Here is a 17,136-nt window from a genome sequence, read left to right on the forward strand (position 1 = left end):
AGAGCCCACTTTTCAGCCCACATTGGCCATGGTGTGGGATGGAGCCGGGAGGAAAACCCTTGGGGAAGAGGCTGGGACCAGCCTCCACGCTGGGAGGCAGCAGGAGACCTTCTTGGGAAAGGTGTAACATCAGGATGGGGTCGCTGTGTGGCTTTTCCTCACCGCCGACCAAACGAGCATCCTCCCCGGACCAAAAGAGCATCCTCCCCGGACCAAAAGAGCATCCTCCCCGGACCAAAAGAGCATCCTCCCCGGACCAAAAGAGCATCATCCCCCGACCAAAAGAGCATCCCCCGACCAAAAGAGCATCCCCCAAGCACAGCAGCATCCCGCACCCTGCAGGTGAGGCCAGCTCCGAGCCTCCTCTGGGCCGACCTCGAAGGCGGCCTCGGCTGCCGGGAGGCTCCTCCTCCGGAGAGGGGAGGAGAGGCCGGGATCGGCCCCGGCGGCTCGGGGCTGCCCACCTGAGCCTGGCTCTGCAGCCGCAGGGACCGGGACTTGGACCCGAGCATCCTCCGGCCCCGCAGCCCATGGGGGTCCCGGGGGGATTGCGGAGCTCCTGCCCCGCTCCGGCTGCCTCCCGGCCGGTATGGAGAGCCTGGGCGGCAGCCTGAAGAAAAAAGCCGCGGAGCTGCACTACAGGGCAGAGGTGATGATCGCCGGGGAGCAGCTCAGGTAGGAGGCAGGGCTGGTGGGGAGGCTCGGGGGACTCCCGGCTGCGCCCACCCGGTGCTCGGTTTGCTGAGCAGATCCTTCCCCGTGTCACCCCCTCCAGCACCGGGCAGCTCCGGGTGTTGGAGGATCGCCTGGTGCTTTTGGGTGGCATTGGGTTTTTGGCTCCTCCGGCATCCTGCACCAAGCCCAGAGCTTGCTGCGGTGCCACCGGCACCCTGGGGACACCGGCATCCGATGGGGACACCGGCACCTTGGGGACACTGGCAGCCTGGCACAGCCCTGCCCATGGGGCTTGGACTTTTGGGGTGATGCAGGAGGGCATCCCGTGGGTGCCGTGTGCCTGAATCCACACAACCTGAAGGGTCTTGTGCAAGATGCTTTTGGGAGCTTGTGCTGTTTCATGGTCCCGGTTCTCGAGCAACTTCTGAGCTTTCTTCTTTTGAAGATAGAAAAAAGTTCTGCTGTGCAGGGAAACCCGTGTGACTGTGAGAGTGTGCTCCTTGTGCATCTTGTGCAGAATCCTAAAATTACCTCTGTGGCACTGTGCTGTCCAGACTCGGTGTTCATGTTAGCCTCAGCTTTATTAATTTGCATCGTATTAAGGACTGATAATTTCCATTTAAGATTAGGGCTCCATTTTGGACACACCGCCCATGTCCAAGGTGGCTGGAATGTAAATGTGCTACGATGGTCAGCCACATCTCTGTTGTCTTTCCCAAATATTGCCTGTATCGTGAAGTTTGGAAACTGAGCTTGATTTTCTCGTAGGGAAGAGCAGCAGCAGATCTACGAGTGAGTTGCTTCATTTCAATACCTCATTGCAAGTGACACTAAATTATTGCTTTTTCCATCCCACAGGCAGGGCAGGCTTATTCATATTTATATTTCCAGTGTTTTACTCATCTGGAGTGACTGTGGCCATGGGCACTATAGCCTGGGCCAAGGGAAGGGGTCAGGTATTCAGAAAATAAATTAACTGAGCCATGTGTTAAAACTGCAATGAGTGGGTGTGCAAGGGCAGTGATGTGACTTCCCAGCTCTTTTTGCAGGACAGGAGCATATCAAATCCTGGATCATTTTGACATTCTTAACTATAAAGAGGAGATAAGGACACAATAAATCTATTTGTGAAACTAGCTTTTCTACCATCCTGTGTGCTGCTCTAGTTCTTATAAGCAAGGCAAAGACGCAGTGCAAATGGTACATTCTTCTGAAAACCCATAATACCAATGCATTTTTTCCTCCCAATATTTGTCTAGGAGCTTCAGTCCTCGCTGCCAGTGCAAAAGTGCCCTCAGGCTTTAAAAAAAGTGCCATTTAGCTTTAAAAACACAGGATGTAAGTAGTTTGGCGGACAAGGTGTATATACTTTTTGAGACACCCATAAAAATATATTTCCCTGTTGCTGGAGTGCCTGGGAGTTTTCTGGTCTGAGTTAGGGAGCTCCCAAAATCCCAGTTTTCAGACCCCTTGCAGCAGGTTGCAGTCCTGATCCAAACCTTGCTCATCTTGAAGCCCTCAAGGTTCATAGCACAAGTCTTATGGTGAATGATGGAGGGAGCTGGGGTACTTTAGCTCGGAGAAAAGGAGGCTCAAGGGAGACCTTATTGAGCTCTACAATTACCTTAAAGGAGTCTGTAGTGATGTGGGGATTGAGCGCTTCTCCCAGTCACAGATAAGACAAGGAAATGGCCTTAAATTGTGCCAGGGGAGGTCTAGGTTGGGAATTAGGAAAATTTTCCTCACTGCAAGGGTTGTGAAGTATTGGAACAGGCTGCCCAGGGAGGCAGTTGAGTCACCATCCCTGGAAGTCTTTAGAAAATGTGTAGATGTAGAGCTTAGGGACATGATTTTATGGTGGACTTGGCAGTGCTAGGTCAAAGCTTGGACCAGATGATTTTAGAGGTCTTTTCAACCTGAATGATTCTGTGATTCTAAGCTTTGTGTCCTAGAGGACAGCAGGCAGCTTTCATCCAGCACGACTGCACTGCTCTTCACCTGTGCTTTGCAGGTGATGGGTCTAAATTCTGGTGTGTTGGGCAGAGCAGTCTCATCCTTCTGCCTCAGTCTGGGCAGGAGTTTGTTCCCAGTGCAGAAAGACTGGAGACTGCTGCTGGGCAGGAAGGTGGAGAGCTGGAGTCCAGCAACCTGCTGCCCAGTTTGTCCAGCTGAAAGGAGAACTGGGGGACAGCACAGCACGCTGCATGCTCGAGCCACTCTCCTGTACTTTGGGAATCCCCCAGCCTGGCAAGTAAGGAGGATTTAGTGCCATGAATCTTCCCAAAGCCAGTTGGATAGGTGATGAAGGGGAAACAGAGGCACAGAAGCTGGATGACCTTGCTGAGACAAGGACAGGACTAAATGCCTGCATTGTGTTCCCCTGCTTGCCCTTGGATAATAATCATGGCACTGAGTAAGGGAGCCTCACAGACTTCTCCCATGCATACTGTGTAAGTCTTGATCAGCAAATAATGCTGTTGTATCTACAAAAAAAAACTCAAACATTTGTTTTCCCTGTTCTCCGCTTCCTGCCCTGCCTCCTCCTTGCTATTGTATTTAGCCAAACAAACCTTTGTTCCGTCTTTATGGTTCTTTGGCTTCCCAGCAAGTTTGCAAATCCCTCTCGGTTTGCTTTGGCTGGAACGATGAGTCTGCTCAGTGTCACGATGCATTTCCCAGCCAGAAATAGCTGCACAAGTGAGGGGTGAGGAAATGCTTCTTGGGGATGGCCAGGGATGAACTTATCCTAAAGAAACAGGGGGGGAGACACTGCGTGCTGCGCTTCGGGCCAGCTGCCTGCTGGCTGCCTTCACTTCCACGCAGATGTTGCTTCCTGGTCCATGGAAGGGGAAGAGAAGTTTGGGTCCCAACTCTCTCCCCATCAGAAAGACGAAAATATTAATTTCCACTGATATCTCGGTGCTGTGTCAGGCATTCCTCGCGTCTCCTGCTGTCGATCTTTTTGTTTCAGCCATGTAATCTTGCATGAAAATCCCACTAGTTTTACTGGGTGTTGAGTGCTCTTGGGTGGCATTCCGTAAGAGAGGCCCAATTAGTCATTTCTAATTGCAACAAATGGCTTATCCGCACAGAAATATTCGGGAACAGCTACTGCACTTTGGATTCACACCCTGCTGTAAGCTGGGTTTCTCAAGTACAGGCAAGTCCTTGTGCACTGCTCCAGGGATTCATCACGGTCAGGTGAACCAGCTGATCTCCAGTAACTCTGCTAAGCTGCATTAATCACTGAGATGTGAAATATACTCAGTAAACTCATACCCAGTCTTGGAAAAAAAAAGGAAGAAAGGTTTTCTCCTACGAAGAACAAAGCTGTGATTCCAACTGCTGTCCAGGACTTTCCGAGGTGGTGTTTTAGTTGGATATTCTGACTGAGACGGTGTTATGCAGTGCTAATACTTTGATGCTTTGAAAATTGGGTTCGCTTCAAGATGTGGAGCTGAACCTGCCCTAGTTTGTATCCCTGGCTGAGATAGTGGGTCCACAGGAGGTGCTTGGTGTGGCAGTCACCAGGTGAACTTCTGGCTGTTATTCAGAAAATCATACAACGTGGTCAGAAAGCCTACTACTATATATATTTATTTATTTTTTTTTAGTGCTGGTGAAAGAGAAGACTAAAAATCAGAAATGCTCTTGCTGGAATTGCTTTTTGAGGTTCAAGTTCAATTTTCCAATATGCGCATTTAAATAGAAGGAAAATAAAACACCTCTACCTCTTTGAGTGGGCTGCCACAGTCATGCAAAGCTCTCCCCTCCCTGATGCAATTCTGCTTTTGCAGGTATGGGAGTGCAGCAAGCTGGGTTCTGCAGTGGTAGATTTGTAAGAATGTTCCTCTCCTGCAGCTATTTTGCAGATGTGCTCTTGTGGCTGTTGCTCCCTTTTACTGAGCACTCAGCTTTTTGCTTTTTTTTTTCCCCTCTAGAGATAGGAAAATAAAAGCTCATTTGGATGATGTATCTTCATGGTCATTCATTTATATCTAATTTCCGTGGGAATGTAAACTTGAGTTAACGTCCTTGAGATCTTCACCTTGGCATTTGGGTTGCTCAAGGCCCGTTTACGAAGGCAGGAGGTGATGGGAAGCAGTGAGCAGCAATTCCCCCACCTCCTGGCGAGGGGTCCTGCTCTGTGCCGACACACGGGGCTCTTGGTGCAGGACAGCTCTTGCTTCAGGGATTTCTCTGGCTGTCCAGCTCTCGTGCCGTAAACCCAGCACCCTTTCCAACACAAGGAAGCCCTCGTGTTGCTGTTTGGCTCTGATTCAGGCTCTTGGTTCCAAACTCTGTGAAACGTGAGCGCAGAGAAGTTATGGAGAGCAGAGCTGCGTGGTTGGCAATGCGCCCCAGCAGTGGGCATCCTTCAGGGCATGGGTAACAACCGGTGGGACTTAAACTCTTGACTCCCTCGAGTGTTTCTCAGAATTTATTTTCTGTTTGCACTGCTGCAGGTCAGCCTTTCAACAAGGTCATGCGGAGGGAAGGATGGTGTCTTTTTAGTGACCTTGACAAAGAAACAAGTCAAGAAATGCAGCACAGTCTGTCCAAAGCAAGTGGATGTGAAAGCAGCGTGCTGGCTGCCAGACCAGGGACGTTTCATAAGAGTTGGCTGTCGTGTTCCAGCAAGCATTATATCCTTGTATTGTGCCTTTATTTATTTATTTAATGTCCTTTTGAAGAAATATGTACATGGGAAAGGTTTTGGCATGCAGAAAATTTGTAATAGTGCATGACATATGCTTCCTTAACATTTTTATTTTTTTTCACTTGGAAGCATGGTTATGAAACAGTCACAGCTCCAGTGGCTTTGTTTTTCCAACGTGGTATATAGGCAGGCTTAGGGGGGTGTCAGCCAAGCTGCTCAAAGATGCAGTCAATGTTATGCCCTTGTGTGTCTGAAGGACACAATCTGTCACCTCTTAGTTGATGGGAAACATGAGGACGGTGAACAAGACCACAAGGACACTTGAGCTGTGTGTCCTCCACTGCCTTGAGGCTGTGGGCAGCAGGGCAAACTTCTCACAAACTCCAAACAGCACAAAAGATCTAAGGCTCTGCTGCTCCAAGATGTTTAAACCCCGCTTTATTCCCGTCCTGACAGTTGTTCACAGTAGAATAGTTTCAAAATAAGAACATAGATATATTTAAATCCTAGTTTTTAACAGTACTTCATTTCTGAAAATCTCCTTTTTCCCCCTCCCCTGAAGATCTGTGCATTTCCTGCAGTATTCTGAAATGTGACATTTTTGGTTTGGTTATTTCTGTTGCTTTCTTTGTGTCTCTGCATTGTCAAATCCTGCCAGGTTTCTTTGGGTGTTACCTGGAAGGTCTGAGCCTATCTATTACCAATTACGTTGGCTTGTAGTAGCCTGAACCCTAATTGCAGCAATCAGTTACTACATTTTTATCCAACAAAGGTTTTATCTTAAGACTTTTGAGACCCTGGCATTTGTTAATCCTATAATGTAGGATAATCCGTTATTATCTGATAGATTTCAGGATATTTAAAATTTCTCATATGGTGCTTGCAACTATTGTTCAACAGGCTGCCATGTATGACGTGGTGTCTACAAAACATCTTCAAAAAGAACAAAGGAACTTGAGGAACTAAACAAAGAAATGTTGCAGTGATTAATGCCTTTGTAAAATACACTGGCTTGAGGCAAAACTCTGAATTGGAATAAATAATTTGGAACCAGAAATGTCCTGAAGTTACAGAGAAGATATTAATTAAACATCTCCTCTCTGAGTCTGCTGCATGCGCAGGGCATTTTTCAGGGTGAGCGTTTTGAGAACAGCAATGACTACAGGGCAGAAGTCTGGCTGCTGGTCAGATCTCCTGCCGGGCTGGGTTAGCTTTGGTGTGAGCACACAGATCACTGTGCTTTGTGGCTCACTCTGTCATTAAAGTCCTTTTAAAAGTCAAAGCCATACCCACCTGAGTGACCTTCACTCATAGGCATCTTTCCATCAGAGCTGCAGACCAGCCGCAACTTCAGGGTTCTCCAGGTAGGACGCTTGTACTTCTGGGGAAATCTGTCCCAGTCCATCCCAATTTGAACCAGAAAAAGTCAGGAGAGCTGATGGACCGAAGGCAGCGCTATCTCTGAGCGAACTGTCTTTGGCTGGCTCGTGGTTCGGATCAGTTTGCTCGTGTTTGCTGTGGATTATTGGTACAGGAACAGAGGAGAACACGGATCCGCCTGGCATTCGTGCTTGTTAGAAGAAACAAGGGCTTCCATTGATGGTCCCACCCTGAGCTATTGATAAGGCTCCAGCCTTTGTCCTGGTGGCAGCGACGTTCCTGCTCCCATACCTATGGGGAAGGAGAGCTAGACACAACTGTGCCAAGAGGACAAATATATGTGCTATTATTTTATGTGTGTGTTTTGGCCCTTCTTCACAAGCTTCAGTGGGCTGCTGGATATTTTTCAGGGGCTTGTTTAGAGCAAAAAAGTCCTGTATGGTTCTATGTCTGGTGCAGGCAATTACAAAATCCATGCAGTGGGAGTAGGGAGCAGGGGATGCTGAAAGGGGGCTTCATCCTTAGGATGGATCTATGCAGTCTAGCAAAGCAAAGAGGTTTGGTTGCACTTGTTAGCCACTGGGTGCTTGCCAGAAGTCCCAAATCAGCAGTGTTTTCCCCAGGCTGGGCAGGTGCTGGGTGCTGGGCTGAAAGTTCCCTGCAACACCAGCTGGGCTCAGTGGCCGTCTTTCTCCCCAGGCTTCGCCTCCACGATGGGAAGCTCATTAAGGACAGGCGCTACCATCTCCGAACCTACCCCAACTGCTTCGTGGCCAAGGAGCTCACGGACTGGCTGATCGACCACAAAGAAGCCCCGGACAGGGAGACGGGTATCCGCCTCATGCAGAAGCTGATGGACCACTACATCATCCACCACGGTGGGTGGGTTTCTCTGCACCCACTGAGCCTCCCCAGGGGGTGGCTGCCCGTCTGCTCACTGTTTGTGGCCATCAGAGGCACGGTCAGGTCCCTTTTTGTGGGTGAATGCTCCAGGAGGAGCTGGGGGTGATGGGCAGGCTGGATGGGTTTCCATCTCCTCAGCTTATCTGTCATAAGCTGAGGAGATGGAAACAGATGCCAGACACACCAAATTCAGCCCTCTCTCCCCCTGTCTTATAGGAGTTGCCTTTGACCAGCGCAATGCACTCCGTTGCCATCTGCTCCTTGCTGTGTTCATGTCCTTTGCATTACTCTGCCTTGAAAAAAAAAATAAACCCTGCAGTTGTGCTCTATTACAAAAGCATAACACTGAAGCAGTGAGTTCTCAGTTATCCATTAACACCGAAAACTGATTATTTTTCCATCTCTCCAGCCAACAATTTCAAATACAGCCATTAGTTGGCTAAACCTGCTCGGCTGTGGCTGCTGGTGCTGCTTTGATTGCTTATCTTGGGCACGTCCCTCCTGCTCCCGTGGTAATTCCTTGCCGAACACACATGCTGACTTTCCAGCTCACTTTAGGACCATTAATTTTCATTAGTCCTATGGAAATCGGGCTGTCTGCTAACTGCAGCACTGCGCTAAGTGCTTTGCCATCGGCTGCCCAAACTGTTCGCCCTCTTCTCCGCTGGGACCCAGAAGGCAATAATTATCTCGTGCAGATTGCTGCCTGTGCTGCCTGATGTGGTGCATGCTGGTGCTCTGTTGCACGCTGCAAATGTGTTGGGCTTCACACAGCAAAACACTTTGGCTTCCTAGGGATGCTCTCCCGTAAGATTTTGTGCTCAATTCCCATCTCTCACCCGATTGCAAAGGCATCTAAGGCACCGCTCCTTTCAATTAAGGTGTTCCCAACTTTCACCTTTCAAAACCACTGTCCCGACCTGCCCTCTGCCTGATGAGTCACGGGCTTCGGTGTCCTGATTTCCCAGTGGAATGACAGCTCAGGAGGAATTAGGAACTCAGAATAATCTGACAGGCTTTGGCATTGAGCTCATTGCCAAAATGAAGTTTTGCCAGTTTGCTCAGAAGGAGGAACAAGCGTTAAAGTTTTCACAAGAAGTATCTTATATCATTTGGATTTTGCTCTCGTGTATTACACTACTTCAGTGAGGAAATCAGTGTGGCTTTCTCTTTTCTCTGTGTTTCTCTATTCTCTTTGCTCTAGTTTTCTTTGTTTTCCAAGTATATTCTTTACACTGTTTTTATCAGTGAAGCTTTTCCCTTCTTCCTTCAGAAAATGGACCTGAAGCAAGGCAGGCTGATTTATTTGAGAACTGAATTGTGATTTTTTTTTTTATTATCTTTTTTTAGTTGTAATCTAGGCGTTTGTTGTAGGCAAGTTTATCTCAGAACTGTATCCCAAATATTTGCCTGCTGAATGTCACATGAATTTAATAACCATACGTTTACAGACTGTGTTCTCAGCCACAAGGTAAATATGAAGCTGTGACTTTTCATAGTGATTGGTTTATTCCAGTTGTGTGCACCTAGCTTTGGAGGAAAAAAAGAAACAGAAAAAACCTCCCTTGAGGTTAGCTTGCCAACAAGTGAATTGGGCAGGGCTGGCAGAAAATGGTGTGGAAAAGTTTTTGCCATTATACCTTGTAATTTGCAAGTAGGTGGTATGGGATTTTGGATGCGGTGATGTAAGGTTTTTTTCCTCCCCTCTTCCAAGTCTCCATAAACACCGCAGTAGCTTTCTTTAGGAAAAAAATAAATAAATTATTGAGACAATTCTGTTTGTTTTCTTTTAGTCTAAAACCTAAACACCAGCGTTTAAAATAAAATCAACAATATCCCCATTCTAACGAAGCAATTTAATGACCGGGTCAAAGCGTGGCCTCAGAGCCAGCCTTTCCCAAGGCCTCTTCCATGGGGCTGACCTCTCCCACAGCCATTTGCAATCCCCTAATTTTGGGGACTGAGAGCTTGAATGCTGGTTACTGCAGCATGGTCAAGAGGATGAGGGCAGGGCACTGCACAGCTTCTAACCTGGGGATAAAGCTGAGCCTGTTCCCGGTGCCGCTGTCCGTCTGTCCCATATGGACAGACATCCACAATGCTCACCTCCCTGCCCTGCCCTCCTCCTTCCAGTGTGTGATGAGCACTCGGACTACAAGGATGCCAAGCTGCTGTACCGCTTCCGCAAGGACGATGGGACCTTCCCCCTCAACAAGGACGTGAAGGTGTTCGTCAGGGGGCAGAGCCTGTACGAGAAGTGCGTGAGTCCTTCCCCGTCCCGCGGCTGCGCTCGCTGCTGCTGTTGCTTTGTGGCTGGGACCCGCAGCCACAGCAAGCTTTGCTCTTTCTTTCCTGTTCCCCGTGCTGTGGTGTTGGGAAATGATGTTTTCTGAGCTCTGCCACAGGACGATTTGGGCTCGCAGGGGTGCTGGGCTCTCAATTCACAGCTGCTTTGATGTGGTTCTTGGGGTTGGTAGCAGGGAGCACCAGGAGCCAGGCTGCAGTATGAGCACCCCCAGCAGGGACACATCCAGTGGCTGTTCCCAGTGCCCCCACAGCCCCAGGCCACTCACATCCACCAGCCCTGCTCGGCTCTGTCCCAGCAAAATCAGCAGGGCCCAGGAATTTCAAGGCCTTTCTGAACCTGGCTCCTTGTGCTTCACTTAGCCTGTGTGCAACGTTTCTCCTGGAAAAGCTAGTTCTCAAACAGCAAAGGCAACTCCCTCCACCTCCAAGTGTTCAGTTTTCTGGGAGTTGATTGTGTCTGGTTCCCAGTCTGAATTGTCTTCCTGACACCCAAGGAATCCTTTTGTCAGACTGGGTGCAGCCTCGTACCACCCTCTGGACCCCTTTTCTTTAACAATCTCTTTCTATTTTCTTGATCCTCAAAGCAATCAGCTGCATGAAGTGGCGCAGAGGGAGGTGTCCTTCAGACAACAGGGGGTTTTCTGCTGTCCCCATCCCCTCTGGCCGTCGGGCATCGCTTGTGGTTTGCTTTGCTCCCAGCAGCAGCCAGGGCGAGCATCCTGCGTCTCACAGCTGAGGCTGCTGCACCCTCTCGTGGAGGCACTGGTTGTAGCTCTGCCACACTGCAAAATGAATATGGCCTTACCAAAACTCATCTTCTTCACCAGCTTGGCACCAGCTCTTCGTGCATGCCTTGGGTTGCTTGCTCAGCTTTCCCCGTAGGCTTTAGCCGAAGCCTCAGCCAAACTGATCTCCTTGAATCTGCCTCCACCTCTGCGCTGAGGATTTACAAAATTACCTGACTGCAGCTCTGCCTTTCCCCTTCCCTTCCTGACACCCCCCCAGCAGCGATGTTTTTGGCTGGAGCGCTTTGCCCGTTGCTCTCATCCCTGCCTCGGCCAGCTGTGTGTGGCGACAGGGCCACGCGGCGTCACGGCACCTTGTCCCACCTCCGCCAGGCTGGTCGGTGCTGAGGGCTCCATCCTGAAGGTGAGGGAGGAGAACTCGGTCAAGTACCAGAGGACGTTCCTGGGCTGCGAGATGGTCGACTGGCTGGTTCAGGAGGGGGAAGCGGAGAGCCGAAAGGAGGCGGTGGAGCTGGGCCAGGCGCTGCTGGAGCACGGGATCATTCAGCACGGTGAGCGAGGGGAAGGGAAGCAAGCGATGAGCATAGCTGTCGTGCCAGGAACAAATCCCCTTTCATGGCACGCAACAAGTGCTGGTCAAGTGCCCGCTCGGAGATAGCAATGGGCCCTTTCAGTTCTATGTTTGGAGCTGGTGACCTTTGAAGCCCGAGCAAGCCGCCACCACCCGCCGGGGCTTTGAGCTGGAATCCGAGCCCATATTTCTGCGGTTCTTCAAAGCCTCGGCCTGCAGGCCTGGGATCCACCCTGAGTTCTGAGGGCTGGTGCTGAGGATGCAATGTTCAGCTCCACTCGGTCGGAGAGCACACCCATCTGCAGGACTTAAATTTTCCATTTGGAGGGCAGGGAGGCCTCCGAGTGTCTGGGACAGGGGCAGGTGGGGGCTGTGCCTCAGTGCTGTGCTTCTGGGCGATGACATTTTAAGGAGAGGTGGCCCTGCTGTTCCTCTTTCCCTGCAGGTAACTTTTTCCAGCAGTCAGAAAATCTGAAATATAAAACAGAAGCACCAAAAGCAATTATGCTGGGTCCCTCAGTATATTTTCCATACATTTTTCACACCCCCTCAGCCTCTTCCTCCTCCATTTTTCTCTCCAGTCTCCAACAGGCATCACTTCTTTGACGGTGACCTCCTCTACCAGTTCTGGATCAACTTTCGACGCAGGCGGCGTCTCACCGAGCTGCTCAACGAGAACTCTTCCCGCACCTTGTCCGAGAGCCCAGACAGCCCCTTCTGCCTCCGCAAGCTCAACCCAGACCCAGGCAACACCAGCTTTCTCTCTGGTAACTGTGCTTGTGTTGGCAGAGGGGGGTGAAACCAAGGCTTCCATTGCCAGAGTATCTCCGAGCTGAGGGATTAGCCCCAGCAGAGCATTAGGGACCCTATAAAGGGACTGCCCATCCCATGGGCTGCTTTGTGGTGGAGGTCAGGGTGCAGAAGCAGTCTGTATCACAGCTCGCCATCCCAGGAAAATTATCAGCAGCTCAGCTCAGCTTTTGGTCCTTCTTTAAAGCTAGTTTTGTTCTGTCTAAACTCAAATGTCATATCTGGTGCATGTGTACCCTTCAGACATGGGTCAGGCTGGTGTGGGAACTTTGCCAAACTGGTCTTTTCTTTCCTTGGATAATTATTATCTTTGTCCTTTTTCAGTGCAGCCCAACAAGGAGATCAAAATCGTCTCAGCCGTTCGAAGGAGTAGCATCACCTCCCTCGCTGGAAACTCCAACCCCTACTTCAGCGTTACTCCCACGTTGGTGTTCCCTCCCGTGGCTGAGTGCAACCCCAAATCAGGTCGGGGCTTCTGCACTGCCCTCTTGATGCGCAGGGTGCGCTTCTTCCCTCTGGGCACGAGCTAGATCAGTCCTCAGGTCTCAAACCCTCCACCTGGTGCTCGGTGACTTGCAGGAGGAGAGGGTCAGCCTCACCTCTGAGGCCTGATTTGAGAAATCATGAGGCTATTTTGAAAACTATTGATATGAATGCAGAAGTTTCTGGGTTCAGATTCTGCTATCTCTTCTCCAGCACATGAACCCCAAGCTGCCTTATGTTGTGCTTTGCTGCATGAACCCCACGATTCTGATAGGATCTGTCACCTTCTGCCCTAGTGTTAAAGAGACCTGTCACCAATGAAGAGCTCCTGTCCCCTGGGGCTCCCTATGTCAAGAAGACGCTAACCGTAAGTGACTGTAGTGAATGGTGTCACTAATCTGATGGTATTGAGCTCCCTGGCTGCTCTTTGATCACTTTCTGCCTGCTGCTCTGACCTCTGCATGCTAAAACTTTGATTGCATGTCACTTCATCCCAGCTCTCCTTCCTGGTGCCTCCTGGCGGGTCGATGTCTTCAGGTGTTCTTCTGGCTGAAAGTGGCGGTGACTGCTGCAGCCTCGGCTTTAATGCATATCAAAGGGGAAAGAGAACGTTTCCTGGACAGGAAAAATCAGATTTGTTTCATCCAGCTCCATGCAAACTGTAGATTCAGTCAAGTCTCGTGACAGCCGAGATGTTGACGCTCATCCTGTCTGCCACAGAAATGTCACCTTTATGAGCTGCTTTATTTAACTCACTTCGGGTTCCTGGTCCAGAACAGATACACCGAGGCACTCCGTCACCTGCTGATGGAGAAGAATTGAACAGGGAGCATTCAGGGACCACTGTTCCCTTATTATGATCGGCTTTTTTCATGGACAAAATGGGCACACCACCAAATCTCTGTGATTCCGCAGACAGACAGAGTTTGGGGCTTTTGCTTTTCAAATTATTTCTGAAGCTGTAGGACCAGATGGCTGCAGCTGGCCAAGGCAGCTCTGCCTTGAGTGCTGGCTGTGAATGCCACAGCTCCTGTCCAGGGATCCTAATGTGCTGTTATTTTTGGGTAAATATCAGCCTTTCCCTGCTCACCTCCACAAGGGGAACCTGTGGTGGGCAGCAGGGAAGCGTGCTGGGTCTCCACGTACTGGTTTGATGCAAGTGGGATTACAGAAGGGCTGAGGATCTGGTCCCCAAGGTAACTGAGCTGTAGAAACTGGTGGGAAGGAAAAAGGAAAATAAAGCAGGTGATTAGTGTGGCATGTATGAGGACATGCCATTTATTCTCCTCCTGAATGTTCTTGCCCTGCCCTTCAACTCTGCCAGCCGGGGCCTTTCATGGCTCGTTTCCTTCTGCTTAGCTGTGCAGTTGCTGTTATTTATTTATATGGTTAATGTGCAAAGTCCTTTGAGAATTCCTTTTCCCCTTTAGTCACATCAAATGGCCACAGCATTAGAGCACACCGCTTTGACAGGCTGAGATCAGAGTGGGAACAGTTAAAAGGGCGGCTGCTTCCGTCCTGGAAATGCTTTTTGGTGCCAGCAAACAGGCACAGCATGCACGCGTTTTGGAAGTGCCCTCAGTGTGCTCCTGATTCACACCTTGTCCTGGCTTCATGCTGTCATTAACTATACCTGCAGACAGAGAAATAAATAGTCCAGGAGGGCAGGGACCTCTGGCATGCTGGACTTTCAGGTGATGCCTGTTCAAAACCCTTTCATAAATTTAGAGTGGAAACCTGAAGCTAATCTATGAGCATGGGGGGAATGGGGAGAATGGGAGGGATGTGTCATTGCCAAGTGTGTGCTGAGAGACACTTGTACACTGAGCACAGGTGAATGAAAAGGTCCGCCAGAATTAAAGCAGAGAGAGAAATGGGTTGCCCTTGACACCAATCTTTCCAAGAGCAATTAGACCCCAGCTGCCATCAAGGGAGCTGGAGGAAATTCTTAACTGATACAGAAAACTCCCTGGTGCCCAAGGATGTTCTCCTCCCATCCGGGAGGCTCAGAAAAAGCCATCGGGTGACAACAAATATTGCTAATGTAACTGAAGACAAAAAATGAAGGTCTTTCTTACTGGTTTGAACTAATGAAGGTTTTTTCTTACTGGTGTCAGAGGAACCTTGAGGCAAACCCTGCTTTCCTTCCCTACCAACAATAGAGATGAGGATCGTGAGCAGAGCTCTCTGCATCAGTTGGAAGTGTAACATCTCCTCTATCGAGCCCATTCCTTTGTATTTAAAACCTTTTCATTCTGCTTGTAGATTGTGGGTGATGCTGTGGGCTGGGGGTTTGTGGTCCGAGGAGGAAGACCTTGCCACATCCAGGCGGTGGACCCGGGAGGACCCGCTGCTGCTGCGGGCATGAAGGTAATTTGCTACTGGTGACTTGGCACGAGGCAGGATTTACGTCCTGCTAGAGACTGTCAGGCTGAATGCACCCTCTGTGATGTTCTCACCTCCTGAAGTGGAGATGGAGCCTGCAGAGTGCTCTGGCCATGCTGTGAGAGGCCTTGGGAAGGATGCTGTCCACAGGCAGAGCGCAGCACCTTGCTGCACGCAGCCAAAGTGAGCAAGGAAGGAGTAAAGATTTATTTTGACTCACCCACTGCTCTCACAGCTCCTGAGATGTACTGCTCTTTGTGTCTGTCTGCTGTTAACACCACAGTTCTGCATCGAACTATTTTCCGTGTTCGTGAAAGATGAATAACTTTAGACTGATACCTTGATTTGATTTGTCAGGTAATTCCCAGTATTTGCAGCTCAGGTGAAATGATCTGAGGTCCTGAAAATCATCTTAGACCTGCTATTCAAGCATGAGTGGGTTTTGTGTGGAGGCCTGGTTTTAGGAATGAATGAGAGAAATGAGTTTCAGACTTCCCCTACAAGAACCCCAGCAGTGAGGGAGCAGTTTCTGCAGGCTGGTACAACTCTACAGCCACGTGGATATTGGAAATAATGGGATTCTTCAGAGGCAGCGTGCGACTCCTTGTTTGCTTCAGGCAGGGTTGGAAGGAGGTGGCTGAATACATTTCATTTGCTCCAGAGCCCAGTTCATTTCTCCTCACCTAATCTCATTTGCTACCAAATTACTAAATGTTATTACTGTGCTTCATTTCCATTTGTGAAATGAACCACTGCTCACAAATGAGTCTCTTCTCTCTCTGTTAGCTCAGTCTAAATCGCTTTGGCCCCTTTTTCATGATACAGTGATTATGGCCCAGTGATTATCAGCGTGGCTTACAGAGTGACAATGCTTCAGGGTTTGAAGCATTTTGTAGCAAGTTATTTGCAGCGCAGCCCCTGGCTCCAGCCAGGCACGAGCAGAAGTTTCTGTGACTGCAGTGGCTGCAGGTAACCAGCTCTTCCTTTCCCTGCAGGTGTGCCAGTTTGTGTTCTCAGTGAATGGCATGTATGTTTTGCACCTGGACTATCAGACCATCAGCAGCCTCATCATGACAGGACCACGAACGCTCGTCATGGAAGTCATGGAAGCTGTTGAATGAGCGAAGGAGCCTCGTGCCACTGCTGGGTGGAGAAGCAGGACACTTTGCATAGCAAGGACAGACTGTGGGGAGGGACCAAGCTTGACTTTTCAGCCTGAAGCGTTAGGTGTTCTAACATATTTTCAAATAAATACATTGTAAAGGACAAGTCTTGGATTTGGTTGATGTTGAAATATGTGGCTCTGCCTGCTCTTGAGAGGGTCTGAGCTCCTGCAGCCCCTTTCTGACACTGGTGGGAGAGCTCAGCACACCACGAAGCCAAGCCTTCGACCAAGCCATCCACACAGTGAGCTGCGAGGCGAGTTTACCAAGAGCATAACGTGCTTTCCAGATGGCCCCATAAGCTGTGCCATCATCTGTGTTCAGAAAATAAGGAAACACTGCAGGGATGTGCACTGCCTCGTAAAGGAAGACCAAGCGCCCTGCAACACTTTTGGTGTAGGCACGCAGCCAGGACTGGTTGCTCTTCCCAGCTGGGTTTCTTGTAAAGGTGAGACTTCTGCAGGAGCTCTTTCTGTGCCCCTAATTCCCAGTGATGCTTAAATTAATTAACCAGTGTCATCTCGGCATGGAGCAGGGCAGAGGTCCCAGAGGTCTTAGGCTGCCACCAACCTGGTGACAGGAGGCAGAGGGGGAGAAGAGAGACCTGGAGCAGGGTCAGCCTGCTCCCAGCTCTCAGAGGGAAGGGAAATGAGTGAAAGCCACCAAAATCCATGGCTCTTGAGCCCTGCTGCTCCCAGGATGACTTCACTTGTAGACAATGTGGAATATTCATATGCTGCCTACTGGGAAAGTGAACCAAACGTAGACTAACAGGTAATAACAAGAATCTGGGCAGGTTTCTTGCTTTCCAGTTCACAGAGCATCCTGCTCGTATGGATGATTTCCAGCAGTCCTGCTTAGGGCAGGTCCCTCAGTGCAGATCGGACCTCCACCCAAACCAAACAACCAAACAAAAAGCAAAAACACCTGGTTATTGATCACTTTAATTTGTCTCTAGATGGGAGCTGACTTTCTTGGAAAATCTGATGCCAGCCATGTGTTAGGTATTGCAGTACTGCTGCCTGCCTTTTTCCTCTTTGGTGTAAAGGGATG

The 17,136-nt window shown here is 49.6% G+C and overlaps 1 protein-coding gene across 1 annotated transcript; it reads left to right on the forward strand.

Moving 5' to 3' along the window:
- Positions 1–436: 436 nt before the first annotated feature.
- Positions 437–16,181, forward strand: LOC116495920 (DEP domain-containing mTOR-interacting protein-like). Its single transcript, XM_032198664.1, has 9 exons — positions 437–675; positions 7,415–7,593; positions 9,752–9,875; positions 11,044–11,222; positions 11,824–12,009; positions 12,377–12,517; positions 12,832–12,902; positions 14,801–14,905; positions 15,916–16,181. The coding sequence occupies exons 1-9, from the start codon at positions 590–592 to the stop codon at positions 16,039–16,041; spliced, it is 1,197 nt and encodes a 398-aa protein (XP_032054555.1). The 5' UTR covers positions 437–589; the 3' UTR covers positions 16,042–16,181.
- The last annotated feature ends 955 nt before the right edge of the window (positions 16,182–17,136 follow it).

The sequence above is a fragment of the Aythya fuligula genome, chromosome 16, assembly GCF_009819795.1.
Source record: "Aythya fuligula isolate bAytFul2 chromosome 16, bAytFul2.pri, whole genome shotgun sequence".
In the NCBI taxonomy this organism is placed as follows: Eukaryota; Metazoa; Chordata; class Aves; order Anseriformes; family Anatidae; genus Aythya; species Aythya fuligula.

Excerpts from the sequence above, each read along its gene's own strand:
- LOC116495920 (XM_032198664.1), top strand. The coding sequence starts at position 590 with ATGGAGAGCCTGGGCGGCAGCCTGAAGAAAAAAGCCGCGGAGCTGCAC. Across the intron at positions 676-7,414 it reads ATCGCCGGGGAGCAGCTCAG|GCTTCGCCTCCACGATGGGA; the intron begins GTAGGAGGCAGG and ends CTTTCTCCCCAG. Across the intron at positions 12,518-12,831 it reads TGAGTGCAACCCCAAATCAG|TGTTAAAGAGACCTGTCACC; the intron begins GTCGGGGCTTCT and ends CTTCTGCCCTAG.